Source organism: Crotalus tigris, unplaced genomic scaffold (assembly GCF_016545835.1).
Source record: "Crotalus tigris isolate CLP2741 ecotype Arizona unplaced genomic scaffold, ASM1654583v1 scf7180000017871.4482833, whole genome shotgun sequence".
NCBI classification, from domain to species: Eukaryota; Metazoa; Chordata; class Lepidosauria; order Squamata; family Viperidae; genus Crotalus; species Crotalus tigris.
The window spans coordinates 4,364,616-4,386,176 of record NW_024096690.1 but is presented as its reverse complement, the minus strand read 5'-3'; the positions used below and the strand labels follow the sequence as shown (position 1 = coordinate 4,386,176).

The following is a 21,561-nucleotide window of genomic DNA, read 5'->3' as shown; positions in this document are numbered from 1 at the left end:
GTATGGCCGATCAGCCGGCTACAGATCCATTTGGTGGTGATGCTGTCTGACCCACATTTTTCTATCTTATCAAGTAGTAGGTTGTGATCTACTTTATCAAATGCCTTACTGAAGTCCAAGTAAATTATATCTATAGCATTCCTCTGGTCCATTAATTTTGTCACCTGGTCAAAGAATGCAATAAAATTTGTCTGGCATGATCTGTTTTTGACAAACCCATGTTGGCTTTTAGAGGCTTTGTTTGCCTCTACGTGTTCGCTGATTCGTTGCTTGATTATCTTGTCCAGAATCTTCCCAAGTATTGAGGTCAGGCTGATAGGTCTGTAGTTTCCTGGATCCATTTTTTCCCCTTTTTTGAAGATGGGAACTACATCAGCTCTTTTCCAATCCTCTGGTAGTTCCCCTATGTTCCAGGATCTTTGAAAAATATAGTTCAGTGGCTCCGATATTACATCTGCCAGTTCCTTGAGAACTCTGGGGTTTAATCCATCTGGTCCTGGCGATTTGAACTCATCTAGGCTGGACAGGTGCTCACTAACCATTTTCTTGCCTATCTTAACTTGTGTTTCTGTTTTGTTTTTTATGGCACTATTTTTGATAGGTTGGTCTGTTTTTTCCCTTTGTGTAAAGACAGATGCAAAAAATGAGTTAAATAGTTCTGCTTTCTCCCTGTTGCTTGTCACCTTCTTGCCACTTCCACCCACCAATGGACCAATCATTTCCTTCACTTTTTTCTTGTTTTTTACATGTTGAAAGAAGCTTTTTTTTTGTTATTTTTGACTTTGGTCGCAAGCCTTAGTTCATTTTGAGCCTTGGCTTTCTTCACTTCATCTTTGCAGGCTCGGGCTATTCTGACTTAGTTATGTTCCCCTCTTTCCACTTTCTATACTTGTCCTTTTTATCTTTCAATTTGTCAGAGAGTTCTTTATGCAGCCATGCTGGTTTCTTTTGAGAGCTGTTGTTTTTCCTCTTTGTTGGTATTGTTCTAGACTGTGCTTTTATTATCTCATTTTTCAAAATTTCCCAAGCTTCTTGAGATGTTTTCCCCTTGAGGATTAGAACACTTTGTGGTTATAAAAGTAGTTCCATTTTGATGCAAAAAATGAGTTAAGTAGTTCTGCTTTCTCCCTGTTGCTTGTCATCTTCTTGCCACTTTCTCCCACTAATCTACCAATCATTTCCTTAACTTTTTTCTTGGTTTTTACACATTTTCTTGTTTTTTGCATTGCTTTGAAATTGTTTTACTTGATAACATTTCCAAAACTTTTCTAAAAGGCATTGAAAAGTCATAGCTTTCCCAAGGCTGGGCTAGATGAGCCTCTGTTAAGGCTCATTTAAAGCTCTGCTTTGTATGGTTTTTCTCTTTGTGGATTATCTATTAATAAAAGGACATCATCTGTTCCTTTATTTCTGCCTTTTTGTAATGTGATAAATATACATCAATATGATAAATCTTCAGAGACAATGGAAACTAATTGAATAAGAAAAATACAGATGGTGAGAGTCAGGAAGAGATTAAGGAAGTAAGATAAGGCAAAAATAGTTGGGTCTGAGAAAGGAAGAGGGAAGTTATAAAATAGATAAATAGTTTTTTTAAAGGAAATGGCTAGCCAGGAAGGTTGAATGGAGAATAAGGAAAATAAGCTGAATAAGATAAGAAGAGAGGCACATTGAATTGAAAAGCAGGAAAAGAACTTATTGTTTAAAATGGGGACATAAATAGCTACTGAAGTTTAAAATAACCATTTAAATGTCTATTTTTTTCTTATTCTTATTGTATAAGTGAATATGATTTAGTATGTTATCAGGAAATGTGTATAGGCGGACGGAAAGAGTGTAACCTCATACTACCTCAGCCTATGGGGAAAGAGGAGGGCTGTAGCGGCCGGTGATAGGGATGAATAAAAGAAGGAGATATTTTGGGTTAAAACTTTGGAGAGAACCTTGATAGCTTCTCTCCCCGCTTATTGCAATAAACGAAACAAAAGGCCTTCACTGTGTCTTGGCTGGTTATTGGTCAGGCGAGCTTGCCTCTGGTCACGAAGGAAAGTAGCCAGGAGCACATAACATAATGTAATGTTCCCAGAGGCATAGGGAGTTAGACATTCTTTAAATCCATGGAAATAAATACATTTGAGTGAAATATGCAAAAAGACTAAATATGTGCATGTTAGCCTGGTACTTCAGGTACTAGTGAGAAATATTTTTGAAAACTCCTGAATCTACAGATACTTCTGCCTCTGCTGTGGTAGGATAATTTCAAATATTGCAAACTGCAGTCACAAAATTTTGCTTTAGTGGTTTGACAAGTACAGCAAAATATTTTGATCTCTAGAGTGACCATTGTTTCAGTCGTGTGCATGCAAAGAATTATGATGGCATAAAAACAGTGCAAGTGATTTTCATATGAAAATCTGCAGAAATGAACCAAGGCAGCCTGGTTTATTTTTTAATAGAATGCATTGTATAATGCCAACAAATAACCTTTGTAGATCATTAAAATCATGTTTTATATTTTAAATTTATTGTCTATTTTGGTTTCTAGGATAAATAATGAAGGACAAAGTTTTTAAAAATATGTTGATGTTCTACTTATATATAAGATGAATGTCATTCTGGTTACTAGCCTGCTGACATTTTGTGACCTTTTTGCATCAGATTGAGTTTATATCTTAATATGGATAATTGGTTGGAGTTTAGTCTTCCCCCTCTTTCATTTATATAAAAGTAATAGGTTTTCCGGTATGGTTTTCACGTTGAAACAGCAGAGATTCCTATTTTTTTCCATAACAAAAAATGAAAAGAAAAACAAACCTAGTTTGTTTTTGTGCTTTCTTTCCAATTTATTAGTGTTATTATTTGGTGCTATTATTATTTGTTCAGTAATATAATCAGTAAAAACTTGAAGTGCCTTTTGATAAGTGTTTTTTGTCTATGTAATATGACTCAAAGATGGCTTATTTTCCCATACAATTCAACTGATTTAGAGTCCACAGATAGAAAACTATTGAGTTTGGAAGATACGTCAATTGTCTATTTTCAATGTGCAAGAACTTTGTGATTGCTAGAGGATCAATTGACTCACATGTTATGTCTACTTCTCTGTTATCCTATTATGATGAGTCTCAGCAAATAATTCCATTAGAGATATGTGCTTTGTTTTTTAATAGGATCCTGACCAGAGCTAATCGAACAATTTGGCAAGCAGAGTCACAAATTCTGTGCTTTACCATCATAATAAGTATTGTGCTTTTTCTCAGAAATGCTGGATATAATTTTCTTCCAACATATAAATATACTGCTCAAAAAAATAAAGGGAACACAAACGTATAGGATCCTATACGTTTGTGTTCACACACGCCTTGCCTACCCTACAAGGTTCCATCCAAAAAAGGTGCCGGAACTCCGTTCTGGGAGTTCTATGAGAAAAAAAGCCCTGTATATAATCCATATATAGAATATATAGATTTAATCTCCATATTTTAATTCAGGTAGCAAAAGAATTTTTGGTAGTATAAGTAGAATTTGGAGTAAAACTTTGCTCCATATGATGCTTGTAGACACTAGTATGTTCATGGATACCTCTTTTGAAGCATGACAGTTCTCCATATCATTCTATTTTTTCTGTTTAAAATATAAAAGTATACATTTTTCAAATTAAGTGCTTGACATAGTCAAATTAGTAGTCTTCCGAATAATCCCATCCCCATGATTTACTTAGATTTCACAATAGGCCCTATAGGACATAAGTGGGCAATAGTTGATATCCAATGTTTTGCTGCAGATATATCCAGCTTTCTAGGAAAAAATGATAGAGTAAGCTGGAAAATTTTGGGGGCTATCCTGGAAAGTAGAAAAAGTGGCAGATCTGGGATTTTTTATATGACTTTAAACAATTGAACAGAGTTTGTATGCTCCAGGTTCTATCTGTTAAGCAATGACATATGATGGGACCTAGGAAGCAATCATGTCACAACATCTGCTGTCTGAAACAACATTTTCTTTGAGATTCATCTGCTCCCTCAACTGGGTTTAAAAGAGTCCTTAACCTTGTTCTCCCCTTACCCCAGGCCTTAGATTAGCCTGAGTGGCAGGCAAATTCAATAAGCTGTTTTGTTTTTAAAACAAATACTCTTACTTCTTCTACATGCCTGTCATTTTTTTACTCATACCTTTTTTTTTAGTAATGCTTTTGTCATTGTATTGTCATTGTAAAATTGGGTAACCTTGTAAAGTTATTACATAAGAGAAGTTAATTTGATATCTGATTCAGCTTTGGGTATGTTTTACTTATTTTAAAATCAATTATTAAAAAAATACTACAAAGAATAGTTACAAAACCAAATTTCAATAAACTAAATATCTGGATTTTTTTAGGATGATGCGGGTTTTTTAAGTGCAGGTTGGAAAAAAAAAACACATTAAAGAGAAAAATATTTATACCATGAAATGAGAATTTTTTAGAAACCGTCTTCTGTTACAAACTATATTTTGGTTTTAAAAAATATATGGCCCTTGAAAACTTACGAGAAAAAGCTGTAATTACAAAACTAGTAAGACATAGCAGTATATTTTATTGGCATTCCAATTTTCAAATAGTAAAAAGTAAAAATGTAATTTAAAATATAAAATAGTTGGTAGAAAGCTATCAGAAAAGATGCATTACTGTACTAAACATTACCAAAAATTAAACTTGGATTGGTTCTTTTCAGCTAAAGGCTGTTTTATGACCTTTCACCTTAGTTATTACTATCTCTGAGCTATAACAGAGCTAGAGAATTACTTAGGCAATGGATTTTGGATGCAGAACATGGCTATTTATCTAAACATTTGAAAATATAGAGGCTGAATCTCAGCTGGGAAGAAATATGCTACCATCATATTTTAACTATACCCAAATATGGAAATGCATTTTCTGCAACACATTTTAATGTCCTGCCATCTCATTTCCTGGATGGGAAATTTAATGATAATTCTTTTAATAATCACCTTTTTTGTGGTTCTAGAATTATTGAAAAAGTTGCCCTCCATTGTCACGCCTTGTAGTTTTGATAGAGTTGCAGGTAATTATTTAATTTCACCTTTTTATTTATTCTTTTCTGGGATGTCAAATAATTTTTATGTTGTTTCCCTTTTATTAGATAAACAGCCTGTCCTACTTCCAAGGGGAAGTAATTAAATTCTGTGATCTAATAAATGAAGGTCACCAAAAAGTAGTAGTGGAGTCTTTTGCAAATAGATGATCTATTCTATTTGATGCTTCCATTTTATGTATATATATTTACACAGATATTTGGAGCAGGGGAGCGACCAGGCTGTAAATGGTTGTCTGGATTGTTATGGTGCAAAAACTGTGAATTATATATTCTGGGAGAGCCAAACTGATTTATTTCCAGCTCAGCTGTGAAATAAATGAAATCATTGCAAAAATCATTGATTTTTTTTTCTATGGTAAGACTCCAGTTTGTTGTTGGAGAGAGTTTTGCATCACTTTTCTTTTGAACTCCTTTAGGTCCTTCACTTCTTTTCTATCAGAATGCTCATAACTGATATTAATATTTATATTAAGTTATTTTTTTTTAAAAATATATATTCAGTATATTATTATGGTTGGTCACATAGCCAGATGTTTAGACTGGATTTAGCATTTTTGTCCACCTATTGAGTCCTTTCTAATGACCTGGGATAGGCAGATGTGTGAAAGGTATCACAGAATGTGAGTTGTTCCAAGTAAAGCTGCTTTTTGCATTTGACTGGTTGTGATTTTGTCAATGCTGATGGTGTTCAAATGGTGCTCCATGTTTATTATAGGTACAGTATCTTTGCTTTCTTTCACAAAGGAAGGCATGTCCCAGGATAACATTGCAGGATCCAATCTGGGTCGGTCACTTGGACCAGAAGTTTTGGACTCGTGCGGGAGACCATCTTCAGGGAACTCCTCTCTTTGCTTTCTTTTGCCACCGTTGTCCTTCTTCTAATTTCAAGTCTTTGTATTTTGTGATTTTTTTTCCTGTTGTTTTATTCTGTGGTCTCAGATACTACAGTGTTCACTATCTAAACTTCTTTTGTCTTTCTTGTTAACAGTATTATGTGGCTGGTACTTGTCTGTTCAAATGCTAAAGTCCCAGAGCACTTTAGCTTCTTCATAGCAGCCTACTCCAAAACATTCTGGGTACTTACAGCATATCATATGTACAGCTAAAACAGTCAAAAATATAACAAAATATAACACAATAGCTCAGACAAGAAAACAGTCAAAAGAACATTATAGCAGCTCTGCAGAGCAACTACTCTCAGACCTCAGAATAAAGCCAGGGAGATGAGGATTATCTGTATCTCTAGAGGAGGGGAGAGTTCTTCCAGAGGGCAGGACTACAGGTAGTCTTTAATTTATGACCATAACTGAGCACAAAATTTCTGTTGCTAAGTAAGTTGTTGAATGAGTGAACTTTTCAATCTTTCTGGCTACAGTTGTTAAGTGAATCACTGCAGTTGTTGTTTGTTGGTTAAATGAATCTGACTTCCTCATTGATTTTGCTTATCAGAAGTGAGGTCATGATTTGGGGACGCTGTAATAATCATAAATATAGGTCAGTTTCCAGGCATCTGAATTTTGATCACTTGACCATGGGGATACTGTAACAGTGATAAGTATGAAAATCGGTCATAAATCACTTTTTTCAGTGTTGTAACTTTCAACAGTCACTAAATGAACTGTCGAGGACTACTATACAGCAGAGGAGGCATGTTTCCTCAGTCCCATAAGTTTACCATATTCAGTTGAGAATACCTGGAGCATATCTATTCTACCCGAACATATTGATTGGAAAAAAACCAATTCAAAACAGGCAGCATATATAATTCTGTGTTGCTTTTGTTTTACCTTCATCAGCTGAAATGAATAACCAGCTGGAAAAGTCACAGAAGAACAATGCAATCTTAGTTGATGGAGTTATTTTAAATGGCCCAGCAGCAGATTCAAAATCAGGCGAGAAATTTGTGGAAGAGGTCAGTAAGATCATAATGGAAGAAGTGGTAAAGAAAGCATCTGATGCAACTGAAAAGGTAAAAATCTTTGATGTAATTGGAGTAATAGCTAATGTCTTCTAAGTATACAATATAATAGAAACTAATGATCTAAATCAGTGTTTCTCAACCTTAATAACTTTAAGAGATCTGGACTTCAACTCCCACAATTCCCTGGCTTGGCTGGCTGGGGAATTCTGGGAGTTGAAGTCCAGACCTCTCCAAGTTGCTAAGGTTGAGAAACACTGATCTAAATAAAAAAAATATTTAAATTATTAAATTTAAATTTAATTTAATTTAATTTAAATTATTAACTCAGTAGTCATATTCAGAAATGTGTCTTTATGTACAATGTGCATTGCTACTGATAAATGTAAAAATACTTTTGATATAATACTCATTATTAAATAATTAGAAATGTTTTCCATGTCATACTTCTTAATTTCTTGGATTTAGTAGTAGATGAATTTAAAATTCAAATATTGTTGTTTGTAATCTTCTGTGTTTGTGCTTAAATTATTTGTAAATCTAAAACATTTTATAAAAACTATTTAAAAAGTTTCTAAGATATATTGAAATTCTAGACTACTTAAACGGCTAAACCAGATAAGTTTTTTTTAAAAAGGAATTTGCCAGAGGATTTTGCAAATTATTTATGACACAGCCTGATTAACATTTAAGTTCTCTCATCATCAACATTTCTTTCTAATGACTTGATTTTTTTTTTTTTTACAATTAGGTGTGTGAATGGCAGTCTCCTGAGAAACTGAGAACACTTCTTGATTTGGAATTGAAAGACACAGGAGAGAGTCATCCCAAACTCTTGCAGTTATGCCAGGATGTTATACACTACAGCGTCAAAACCTGTATGAATATCATAGTTACAATTGCTTTTTGTTCCTAATATATTAATGATATCCTTCCAATTGCAGAAGTTGAAATAAAAAGTACTTCTACGTAAATGAAATGGTACTTCTACATAAAAGGCTACTTCAGGTGTATTTTCATAATTTCATTTATATGAAGTGGACCTTTATTAATATCTACCACTCCTTTTCTTTACATTTCTGATTTAATATCCTGGTTACTGCTAAATCCAAATCTTATTTCAGATGTAACAGAATACTCACTTTAAATGAAATAAAATCTTCATATTGAAGTGTTTGTGCTGAGGGGGAGAAAGAAGGATAAAATAAAACATAAATACTCCTTCTTGGCTTCATAAATACTTAAGAAACTTGGAGTTTACGTCTGAAATGGACCATTGAGCTGGTCTAAAATGATTTCACCTTCTTGGTGATTGCTGATGAATTTTCTGCATCTGCTGCACCTATTACAATAACATAAAGCATAACTCATTGCATGAACGGAAGTCCTACTATAAAGAAAAAAATAGTTATTGGTGATAATGATGACCCAAAATATGTTGAGAATTAATAAAAGTCACTTGCAAGTAAATAGCAAAAGTTAATAAATAAAACTAGTTTATCATAAGTGAACTGTTTAAACTTAATGCAGAAATCCGGGCATGATTATGACAAAGTGTGAATGTCTCCCGGGGACAGGAATGAATTAACTGTGATAATTGAAGAGCACAATTTGGAACATACAGTGGCAATTGCAACAAAACATTTTAATGCTTATCTCCATGCTCTGTTGAATACCTATGTGAGAGTGCATTTTTATTAGTTTTTTAAACTGAGTTTAATGTCTACCTATGATTTGTTTTATTTAAAATTGTTTCTAACCTACTTATTTTACATAATCCTAGGCAGTTTATAGGAACAACAAATATATCCAAGTTCATTGAAATATACCTGCTCAAAAATGTAATCAGGGTTGGAAATTCTAAGTAGAAAGTTTTGGAAGCAAGAAGAAAAAAGGTCCTGGAACCTAGCTGGAGACAGGCAAGAGGAGACATATCAGAGATGTTATGTTGAAAGAAAGATTTCATGATCATTGGATAACAAGTATACTGGAATAGCTTTTTAATATTCCTGCTAATTTTAACTATACTAGACCATCTTCCTTTTTTATGCTTTATGTTTATACAATAAACATGGATATAATCTGAAATACAACGAGAATCTATACAATATAAAATGTTTATAGAGTAGAAATCTTTCCAATTAGCTCCTTAGATTTCTGAATGCAATTATTAAGCGGCTCATACTGACAATATTCAACGTATTTTCTAGGCTTGTTTGACTTTGGCTTAATGTCTTAGGGGAAACTCAGACACTGTGACTTGTACTCCATAAGTCTATGGCTTAGTGCAGTATTTGAGTATCAGGCATTGGTGCCATATTCAATAAGCTGTGTTTGAATCATGGCTGAGTATAATGCAGAAATCCTGCTATTACATAAATTGCAAATTGGGTTTCACTAATACATGTTGTCTGAGTTGTCAGAACCTGTGAGCATCTAGAATTATAGCCTGGGGCCAGGAGGAGATTTTAATACCAAGGATTAGCGGCCCATTAAACAAGCATCAAAGTACTATCTTCAAAACAATTATTTTAGTAAATAATGAGAATGATCAAAAGGTTAATTACCTTTTTGGAAAATATGGCTAGCTAATGAAAATTCACAGCAATTTTCTGAAGATGATAAGACTACTAAAGAGTGTTATTAGTCCATTTATATAAAAGGAGCATTTAATTGTATAGCTGTTTAGAGGCCACTTTTATAGAATATTGACTAATAATCCCTTTACCACTTAACAATACATATTTAAATAAACTTTAAGCAAGTTCACTTTTTTTACTGAAAAAAGATGTCCAGCCTGAGCACCCATTAACATTACACTATTCATTAATTGATGAAAGATTCAGAGGTAATATTTCTAAACCTATACTGTATTTTGGTTGAGATGAATCAAAATAGATAGACTGGGTCTGATTTATGCTGTTTTTTATATGAACAATTATATAGAGCTTTAAGATAGTTTTCTGATGCCATTTTATCTATTGTGTAAAATCTTTAAGCCATCTCTGTTTAAAATAACCTACTCTAATTGCTTATTTCTCTAAATGTCTTGTGTGTCTTGAAAGGACATAAAACAGGAATTATAGGAAAGTCAATTTCCAATCTTTTGTGATATTGTTTATTAAATGATGGACCATTTATACATCTCATAATATATTTCTGGAAAGGCTGACCATTTAAAATAAATAAAATGAATTAAAACTGGAAATTTTAAATAGGTAACTTGAGCACCATTCTTCTTGTACCAAATACATCTGGCTACATAATTAAAATCTTCTCAATAGTCTTATACTTTATTGCATTATCAAATAATAAAGTTGAAAAGAATAACATCAGAAAATAAATATCTTAAGGCACCTTCTCCCTTTAACAAGAGAAAGCTCAAACAGGAGTAGATATAAGAGGAATCGATCTCAAGTTCAAGTTTTTCTGTGTCTTTCAATGTTTCCCTTTTCTTCCTTCGCTAACAAGAAGGTTTCATTGGATAAGGAAAATCTGACTGCAAACATCTATAATGGAGAAATTCTGAGGCTGGGTTCATGCATCACATCTAAACCATTACATTTTTTTATTAATTGCTGCAATGTATGAGCTCTGCAAAGTGCCTTAGCAGTATGTGTGAATCAGATTACTTTATCTTTTTCAATGATCACAAATACTAAACAGATATGTTTTTGTCATCATTATTTACAGATCACCCAAGATTTTTTAATCAGCTCTATGCTGGTATTGATTATTACTCTTTAGCAGCACGTTTCATTATGGAGGCATTAAACCCAAGTGTGTAAGTGTATTTTGTTTTAAATCACAGTGCTGAATTTGCAGTGCTGTTTAATGGTGGCAGATCCTTTTTCCTTTAAATTACTATTAATAACATTGATGGGCTGCATATTGCAGATATTGGGCAAATTAACTCCCTAGAGAGCCTAAAATAAAGTCTTTGAATCTGATTAATTGGTTTATTTTAGTTCTTATTTTTCTTCTTTCCTTTATATGATTAAATGTTCCTGTAAATATTTTTTCCCTCATCTGAGTTTATCTTTTCATAACTTTATCAGGCAACTTTGTATGAACAGAAATCATTTGTCAATGGGGCATTTAAATACAAATGTACCTCTTTTAGTGATCAGCATGTGATCATTAAACAAATTGGTAGCTTAGTGAAACCATGATTATGTTTGTGATTTTACTTCAGCTTTTCTTGTTTTACAGACAAGTAAAGATTATAAATGTAAGGATTGGTCATAAAGTTACATTTTCATCACTGTTGTAACTGCAAGTGATTGCAAAATGAGTCACTTGGTATATGAGGACTACCTGCAGGACATATGCACTCAAGTCTAGACTTGAGTTCAAGTTTCTTCCATATGCCATATATTGAGTATAGAATTTGAACCTATGCCTGCAGATTTATTGGAATGTTAGCTTTATTCAAACTTTAAGGCCAGTTGTTTCCTCCCACACACAGAGTGGGAGGATTCATTCTTTTATATGTAAAAGAAATAGAACAAAAAAATACTGGTCTATAGTTACCATTGTGATTGGAAATTCAATTGAAAAGTGACTTTCAGCTAGGTCTCTGGATTCTCCAATATGAAAATGTTTAAGAAAATACAAGAGGAACTCTTTTCTCACATAAATATATTATATGTGCTTATTTGTTTATATTAGATATTTCTTAGATATTAGTTTAAAAGCTTTTTTCCCCCTTTGAATTGGATTTTGATGCTTCAAATGAAAAAGTCCTTTGTCTCTTTGTAATAATTGGAAGAAAATAACTGTTTTTCTCAACTGAGATAGGACAAGGTGAATCTGGAACGTGTATCTCAACAGCTCTTGGAGCAGCCTTTGCAACTTTAACATACATGCACTTTGACTGCTGGGGTTCCCTAGCCAGCAAGTTGAAGTCCACACATTAAAATTGCCAAAGTTGAGAAACAGTGTCTTAGAGGAACTGAACTTTTTTCATTGGAAACTGTAGTCACACTGTTCATTATTCAAAAACACAGTTCTCACAACTTGTTATCACAGTTATTCTTGTCCATGTATCCTTTCACTATAAGAAGCTTTAGATGGTAAATGAAATTCACAAATTACAAAATTGAGATGTTTTTTAAAAAATTCTCTCTGTGTATTAATTTTTTCACATTAATGGTATTTGTAACATATAACGACATTGGTCAGATCAGGAATATGTAGATATTTTGTTTACCCTGGATCTACAATATTGGATGGTAGGGTGAGAGAAAATATTCAAAGTTACCGTGTTAGCATATGGGTTCAGACATCACAAGGCCAGACTGTATATTAAGATTAATACAGTGATATTCTGTGGAGCATAACAAATTAACAGGAATTAGATTCCAGATTCTAAAGGACTATGATATAGCGCTTGAAATACAGGACATACTTTATTAGAATGGGTGAAGAATCAGTTAATTACATGTCTATCCATCCTCTATTATGAACTTGGGAAATGAAGTGGTAAGATTTGGTATTTAAAATTATCAACAGACTGGAGAGTTTTATACTTCAAGTTACAATTTTATGTCACCAATGTCTTTCAAATCTATTATAAAAATCTGGGCTGCACTGCAGAGTAGGAAGGAATCAATTATATACTAATAGTCAAGTTATCTGCTAATTTTCTTTTTCATTTCATACATTTGATAAAACTCAACTAAGTAAACAGTTTCATGTCACATTTTCCTTCATTCAGATATACCTATGAAATTTCTCCAGTATTTTTACTAGTGGAAGAAGCAGTCCTAAAGAAAATGATTGAATATATAGGATGGGAAGGAGGAGATGGTATATTTAATCCAGGTAAGCTGTTCCTTAATATAAAAAGTATGGCAGTCTCTACATAACAACCATATGATTTATATAAGCATTGTAGAATCCTGTATTATTTTATCTTCTAGAACATCCTGTTGCTTATAGTGAAATAGCTCTTCATACATGTAATTCATAAGTTAAGTTCAGGTTACAATGGTGATTGGGATCAGGATTGTCATTGGTAAGCAATGCAGTTGTAAAGTGCAACATCACTTGCACTTCATGACGGTGAATCCCAACCATCTCAGTTGCCATTGTAATGGGTCATTAAGCAGGAAGGAATAGAAGTTTCAGGTAAAGAACATGGAGGTGCCACAAGGATGTGGATGTGGGAATGGGAGGTTCCATGGGTGGTGATTGGCTAGGAGAAGATCTAGGAGACCTGACGGAGGCCCTACATGGGCAGTAGAGTGCTGTGGGTGGGAGCAATTTACTGGAGTGAATTTTGACTTTCCTGCTGACTCCCCCCTTTGACTTTGCTTGTGGGAATCAACAGGGAAAGTCACAAATAGATTATGTGACCATGGCTCCTTGCAAAGTCATAATCATGAGCTGGCATCCAAGCATCTAGATAGTGATCATATGACCAGGGGATGATGAGATGGCTAGAACTACAGGGGCCAGTCATACATCCATTTTTTCAGCACCAGCATAACTTTGAACAGTTGCTGATGAATGAATGAATGTAAGTCAAGGAATACCTGTATTACAAAGCCCATTCTAGTTCTTCCAATATTATGATGTCTGAGACTAAATGTTCTGCTTGAATCCATATGACTTTCTCAATATTCAAGAAGCACTTATAGCCATACAAAATTTACAGTCTGATACTTGTACTCTTACAGTTTAGAACCTAAAATATTTATTAATTTATGTAATGATTTTTAAGGTGGCTCTGTTTCCAATATGTATGCAATGAACTTGGCAAGATACAAATATTTTCCTGACATAAAAGAAAAAGGCCTTTCTGGGATACCTCAGTTGGTTCTGTTTACATCAGAAGAGGTAATTAACTTTTCTAACAACTTTTCTAGTATAGCATTTTTGAGAAGGAAAATATGCACAAAAGGTTGCAAAAAGCACTAGGATATGTATACATACATAAAATCAAAACTAGGGTATTAAAAAGATTATGGCAAGCAACATGTAATTTGATATTATGAAGTACTGTAAGATTTGAAAAAGTCTCAAAAAGCCTTACTCTCTAACAATACAGTTTTTAATGAAGAAACCAGTTCATATTCCTTTTTGTTCTGCAGAATACCAAGTTGCTACTTTAAGTGAAGGCAGGCTAATTTCAACTCTTGTTACATTTAAAAGGAAAAGAAATAATGATTGAATAGAAACCTCAGTTTTATGTTGGGAGAAGCTTTTTTTTGGTTACTGAATTGGTAATGAAAGTTAACATTTCCCCCCAAACAACTCTGTTTTTAATTTGATAATCAGAAAAAAGTAACCCAACCTAGAGATAAGGAAGAAAGATTGTTTCTACATCTATATCTATGGATTTTTTGTTTAAAAGGGACATTTTGTGCTTTGGTGATTCAGCAATTTTCCTGGCGCAGCAGTTTAACTCCCCTTTGTGTTACTTTTATGACCACTAACCTTGGTTGACTTTGTTCAGGGTCACACATAATGATAAACAGTGTTATGTGGTTACAAAAATGCCAGTATAAGACAGGGTTAACTCCCCTCCCTTTCTTTTCTCCAGCATGTAAGGAATATAGAATCCACAAATGGGTTTTAGAAGTCCTCTAGCCCAATTAGGCCAATCAATCAAAGTTGCCACGCCCCTGCTGGGCCTGACCATGCCACAGTTTCTTTTTGGTCTCAGCCCAGAAGAGACGTGGAACTTTGGCTCCCGAATTTAATTAGGAGGACAGGTAGTATTATTCCATTCGTGGATTCTTCATTCCTTTTTGTGAACTAGTTTAGCGCTGGGCTCATTGTGCCCTAGTTTACATCTCAGCATTGTTTTCTTTTCCTGGCAAGTTTTATACTGCTGACCAGCTGATCATTGCGATCGCCACTTTTTGCACAGAGTGGCGATCACATCCTTTCATTTACAGCCTTCCCAGGCTCCTTCAGTTGCATTCTGCCAGATCCTTATCCTGCAGTTTCACTTACAGTTCAAAAAACTTCGCATTTGCACTCTCCGGTTTTTTCCTTTCTTTCACAGACCATTGCGGGTGCCATTTTGAGGTTCGCCGTGTGATCGTTCCTTTTTTCCTGATATTTTAGTTGCTCCTTGCCTGTTACCTTTCCTGGTAACAGGAAAGGACAGTTGGGGGGGCCTTCTCTCAATAATTTCTTTTTGATCAATGAGGGACAGACTCTTGCTGGGGATATAGGGGCTCCTATATTCCTCATTGTGTCCAGGCCCTTCTTCTCCATTACAGGCGCCATTTTAGGCCACCACGTGGCTGGCGTGGGAAATTTCTGAATCAATTCTCTTTGCTTTCTCAATCTTCCTCTGCATCATGCAGATTCATTTGTCAGTTCTCAGTTATTATCTGTACCTTTGCCTTAAATATACAGTGTTAAGCACCTTCCACATTTCTGCCTGCTAGATTGCTCTAACAATTCAGTTATAATAAATTGGGTTGTTTCTTGCCTTGCCTGTTCTGCTGTCTGCATCTAGTGGACTGGCAATTGCTGTCCTAGCCGCCACTAAGTGAGACACAAGGATCCCCCATTGAAAAAAAATAATAATAATAATAATAATAATAATAATAATAATAATAATAATAATAATAATAATAAATAATAATAATAACTCAGTTGTTTACAATACTAACAAACAAGGATACTGGACAATTGAAAGGGAAGAGGTGACGCGTGACCTATATCGCGCAGTGTGACTCCATGCTTAACGGCGGGCCGGACTTCACAAACCCTCCTGTAGGCCTGTACCACCTAGGTGGGCCGTAGCCTTATCTCCTGTAGACCAGGACAGCTTCAGCGATCTGCTGGAAAACTCTTGTTTCTTATTAACACCGTTTCACAGACTTCCACTTCCAGTGGAAATAAGAAACGCAAGTCACCCAACCAAGAAGCGGCCTCAAAGGTCAAGGCCAAGACTAAATGAGCCTCTAAGGCAGCCAAAAAGCAGGCAGGTAGTAGGCATAGAGCGTTGGAAAGACAATTTTCCAAGGTCCAACAACGTGCAGCGGAGGTCCAATCTGCCTCCACTTCCCCTCTCTTACATCTACAACTGAGTGTCCACACCTCTCACCCTTTGCACAGGCTTGGTCCCTTGAACAAGCCCTAGAACAAGGCCCCTTACTTGGATTCAGCTGGGATCATCTTTCCCTCTTTGAACAGGATCTGAGGATGCAGGTCCAAGATCCGGTTCCAGTCACCAAACTCATCTCTCCCTCAGTAGCTTGTGGAACCCCGGGGAGTTTCTCCCTTATGGGTCCACCTCAGATCCCGTCGGCGTCTTTCACTCCTACGGCAGTGGGTCTCTGGTCCCCGGAACAACCTTCGTTTACTGCCCAGCTCCAGGCCATGATTTTGCAGGCAGTGGCTCAAGCCATGGCCTCTTTTGCGAGGGCCCCACCGATCCCGGGGCCGTCAAACCCCCTCCATCTGCGGGGACTGCACGGCCCAGGGATTATGCGTTCCCAGATCTGGCCTCACCACCGCATTCTGGCGGCAGCGAGGTATCCGAATATTCTGAACAGGCCCTCAAAGGGGATCTGTGGTCAGATGACGACACTCACACGGAAGCCAACCCCCTGATCGATGTGTTTAATCCTACTTCTTTCCCTTCGCTCTTACGCAAGGCCTGCGCCACCTGAAAGATTGAACCGGTGAAACCCCAAGCATCCGATCAGGATTCTGACCAGAGTTCTGATCCACTGCTCTCGGAACCAGTTACAAAGAACCAACAGATCCCTTGCCCTCCCATGTTTTTGAAATCCATTCAGGATCAATGGGGATCCCCTGGTACCTTCTCGGCCCTTGGGGGAATAGACCGCAAACTCTTGGATACGGTCTCTACCCTCAATGATGCTGGAGGTTCCGGGAGTAGACGAGTCTCTTTCTCCCATCTTGTCAGACTCCAAGATCCCAGGGGATATGTCTGAGACTCTGAAGACCGAGGATAAGAAATCCGAGGTTTCTTTCCATAGAACGCACCAGGCCTCGGCATGGGCGATGAGAGCTTCCACATCGAACTCCTTCTTTGCCAGGATTTCACTAATGTGGCTTCGCGAACATCAATTTAGGATCTCCCCAGACGAGGTAAGAGTGCACCAGGATGTCACAAAGTTGTGGGCAGCACTAGAATACATGGCGGACATGTCTCTGCAATCGGCCAGGTTTTCGGCCCGGGCCATAGCCTCTAATGTTGCTGCATGTCGGTTGTTCTGGCTTAAGAACTGGTTTGCCGACACCAGGCACAAATGGGAGGTGGCTGCTGCCCCACATCAGAGCAGTCACCTCTTTGGGGAGGCCCGCACTCCTTACCTGTTGTAACAACCTAATTGAAAACAGAGAAAAGAAGAGAGTACTCTCTCACCTCTCCAAAAGAACAGGCAGACATTTCAATCCATACAGTCACCATCCTTCCTTTCGGTAAGGCTCAGACCAGGCTTTGGGGAGCGGATCTCGGTCCTTTCCAGCAGGGCCGGACCGTTCCTCAGACCGGTCCAGCTACAGAGACAGGCCAAAACCACAATTTCAGAACAAGCGGCTCTTTCGTGGTAGGGGAAGTCGTCCCTTCCATAGGTCAAAATGATTAGGAACGGACCCCTCCCATAGGCGGCACACTGGCTTATTACTTCCATAAATGGGAAGACACCACCACGGACACTTGGGTTCTCAACACCATCAGGGACGATCTATCCCTGGAGTTCTTAACATCCCCCCCATGGCAATTTATCGCCTGCTCCCTGTTGCGAAATCCCATAAAGCAGGGTCTCATGGAGGAAGACATTGAACATCTTCTCAACATAGAGGCCATAGAACAGGTGCTGTTGGATCAATTGGGGCAGGGGTTCTACTCCATCCTCTTTGTGGTTCCGAAAGCCTCGGGGGGGATGGAGAGCGATACTCAATCTCAAGGTTCTAAATTCGTACGTAGTATATCACAAGTTCAAAATGCAAACTCTTCATTCCATCTTGGCCAGCATTTGTCAGGGGGATTTCCTGATGTCAATAGATCTTATATATATTCCCATATATCTGGGTCACAAATAGTTTCTCAGATTCAGGTATTCCATCCATCATTACCAATACAAGGCTTTGCCATTTGGCCTATCATCGGCCCCCAAGGTCTTCACCAAGGTCCTAGTGGTTCTTGCCGCACAGCTCAGATTGGTGCCAGTCCTTGTTCAGTGTTACTTGGACGACATTCTAATCCAGTCGTCGTTGGCACTGAACGCTCACTTGGGTATGGCACTAACAATCAAGACACTTCAGGACCATGGTCTTTTGATCAACTTCCAAAAGAGCCACTTGACTCCAGTCAACGACTGTTACACGTGGGCGCAATAATAGATACCAACCTGTGCCCAGTTTTCTTATCTCAGGAACGTCAGGTCAGCATACGTACACTGATCCTCAAAGTGCACAGGGAAAAACAGGTGACCCTACTTCTGCTCTCACAGCTGTTGGGAAAACTGATTTCCTGCATTGCTATAGTGCCCTGGGCCAAACTCCATACGAGACAGCTCCAGTGGTTTTTGCTCCCCTACCAGAGGCGGGGCATAGCCTCCTTTCCCCAGAGGGTAAGGATCCCAGCACAGACGCTCACATCCTTTCTCTGATGGCTATCCCCGGCTTTGTCCAAGGGATCTCTTTTCAGAGAACCGGTTTGAGTGACCTTGACCACGGATGCCAGCCTATTCGGATGGGGAGCACACCTCCAACTTCAGTTCACCCAGGGCCGGTGGTCCCAGCGGGATCTTAAACAAAACATCAACTGATTAGAGCTCAGGGCTATACACCTGGCACTTCGCCATTTCTGCGAAACGATTGTGGGTTGCCACGTGTTGGTCCTGACAGACAATGTGGCGGCAAAGGCCCATGTAAACAGGCAGGGTGGAACTCGATCTTGGGCCCTGATGTCTAAAGCCCAGCTATTGGGATCATGGGCAGAGAAGAATCTTCTGTCCCTAAAGGTGGAGCACATATCGGGGGTGGAGAACCGACAAGCAGATTATCTGAGTCGCTCTACAGTAGATCATTCAGAGTGGCATTTGTATCCCCGCCTCTTCTGGGAGATTACGCATCGGTTCAATCAGCCCAGGCATGACCTATTCGCGTCCCCAGCAAATGCCCAACTTCCCTGGTTTCTCTCTCGGTTTCCCTCTCAGGGATCGGAGGGAGCAGATCCTTGGCTGGAGGGCCTACTATATGCCTTCCTACCCTTTCCTCTGATTCCGGCCATCAACAGAAAACTGTTGCAGGAACAAGCAGAGCTGATATTTGTGGCCCCACACTGGCCGAGGCGACCGTGGTTCGCAGATCTCGTGAATCTTGCCATAGCTCTTCTGTGGAGAATTCCTCCAGAGTGGATAATTTTAACACAAGGGGTCATACGACACCCAGACCCGCAGTGGCTCCAATTAGCCATCTGGCATCTGAACGCCAGTTCCTGACGCGGGGATCTTATTCCCGAGAGTGATATCCATGATTCAGGCTTTGAGGCGACTGGCGACAAATCGGATTTATGATGCCACTTGGAGGAACTTCTGTAACTGGTGGTGTGACCGAAATGGTTTGTCCATCTCTTCTGTCACTATCCCTACAATTCTTGAGTATATCATGGATGGAGTGGATATGGGGTTAGCACCCAGCACTATCCGTAGACAAGTGACGGCACTCTCCACGGGGTTCACCTGTGCGAACTCCACGCCATTGTCTCATCACCCGAGGGTTCGATCCTTTATCAAAGGAGTTACAAACAGCAAACCTCCTGTAGTCCATCATTATCCCACTTGGGAGCTACCCCGAGTTCTACAGGCTCTTACAGGATCCCCCTTTGAACCTATCAGATCTTGCATTCTTTGTCTCTTGTCTCATAAGGTGGCCTTTCTGGTTGCCATCACATCAGCAAGGCGCATTTGGAACTGGCTGCTCTTTCTGTTACGGAGGACCTGTGTACTTTCCACCATGACAGAATGGTACTGCGATTGGATCCCTTGTTTATCCCCAAGGTAAACACGTTGTTTCACCGGGCTCAGGAGATCATGTTGCCAGACTTTTGTCCCAATCCCTCACACGTCCTGGAACGGCAGTGGCATTTCCTGGATGTATGCAGGGCGCTGCAATATTACCTTAAGAGGACTGCTTCCTTTCGTAAATCGGAGACACTTTTTGTCTTCTTCCATATGGGTTCCAAAGGGCAGAAGGTTTCTTTTACTATTGCCCGGTAGATTAAGGCCTGCATTGCTGAATCTTATCGGGTCTGCTCCTTGCCAGTTCCAAACCGTCTAACGGCGCATTTTACACGCAGTGCTTCCACATCAGCGGCATGGCAAACTCAAGCTTCCATAGTTGATATCTGTAAGGCGGTGACGTGGTCATCCCCTTCCCCCTTCATCCGTCATTACAAGCTCGACAAATTTTCTTCTGCAGAGGCCTTGTTTGGCCGCCGGGTCTTACAACAGGTGGTCCAATTCAGCATCGACACTTGACCGGCCTGCGTCCCACCCGTGGGGTCACATGGGCTTTGATATGTCTCAGCATGAGGAATGTAGAATCCACCCCTTCCCCTTTCATTTTAGCAGTCAGGTCAGTGTCAGCAGTTCGGGAGCCATCACGTCACACAATCATTGGCTTCGCCCTTTTTCGAAACTGGGGCATGGTCAGGCCCAGCAGGGGCATGGCAACTTTGATTGATTGGTCTAATTGGGCTAGAGGACTTCTAAAACCCATTCATGGATTCTACATTCCTCATGCTGAGAAAAGGTGTTCAGATAAGACAACGCCCCTTCTTTTTCTTTTTTTCTTGCCTGTCTCATGCATATGAGAAGATTAGAAGTGCCCATTTTCATTTTTGCCTAACTACAATTTCCCAGTATATTTGGACTAAATAGTATCTTTTTAAAGAAAAAAAGAATAAATCAGGTTTTGAGTCCTGAAAAGTTCAGTTCTCTTCCAAGACTGGTGATTCAGTGGGCTGACTTTATGTCACTGTAGATTTTGCTGATCTCTTATTATCTGGAGCTGAAGAGGTTTGACATTTTCCAGGAATTCAGTTGCATACTTCTTTCAGCTGAACTTAATAGATGAATGTTAGAGTACTAATAAGAAGCTATTTTGTAAAAATCACTTGTAATTCAAAGGAAACTCTGATGCCAGAATCCAAATCTCGGCTGAGTACACTTGGCTCTCTGCAGGCTTATTTCATTATTGATGTAATTCAGTAACAGAAGATTAATTATCTACCTATGTATGTTATTCACAAAACAGCACAAGTTAATGAATTCCACAGGCTTTCTGAAAGTGTCAAATTAGAAATGATTGGCTGATTGTAGCTGATAGTATATTTATGCACTTCATTAAAAATAAGGAAAAAATACTTCCTCGTCCAGAAAGGAGGATCTACATGAGATGATTCATCTTAAATGAGGCAACCTGAATAACTTTAATATATTCATAGCCACATATTGAAGTGCTGCAGATTTTTCATAATTACGTTCATTTGTAACTATATTTGTGTGAATTCTCTGGAAGAAAACTGAATTAATTAACCAC

At 38.1% G+C, this 21,561-nt stretch overlaps 1 protein-coding gene across 6 annotated transcripts in view; it reads left to right on the top strand.

The window, feature by feature from the left end:
- The window catches only part of GADL1 (glutamate decarboxylase like 1), a 197,225-nt gene that overhangs the window by 95,778 nt on the left and 79,886 nt on the right, over positions 1–21,561 (top strand). For 4 of the 6 annotated variants that reach the window (XM_039343759.1, XM_039343760.1, XM_039343761.1 and 1 more), the window contains 5 exons: positions 6,893–7,065; positions 7,766–7,892; positions 10,708–10,798; positions 12,734–12,840; positions 13,742–13,857. In XM_039343759.1, the coding sequence (XP_039199693.1) occupies positions 6,893–7,065; positions 7,766–7,892; positions 10,708–10,798; positions 12,734–12,840; positions 13,742–13,857 (614 nt within the window). The other 2 variants (XM_039343764.1, XM_039343765.1) reach the window with 2 other exon arrangements.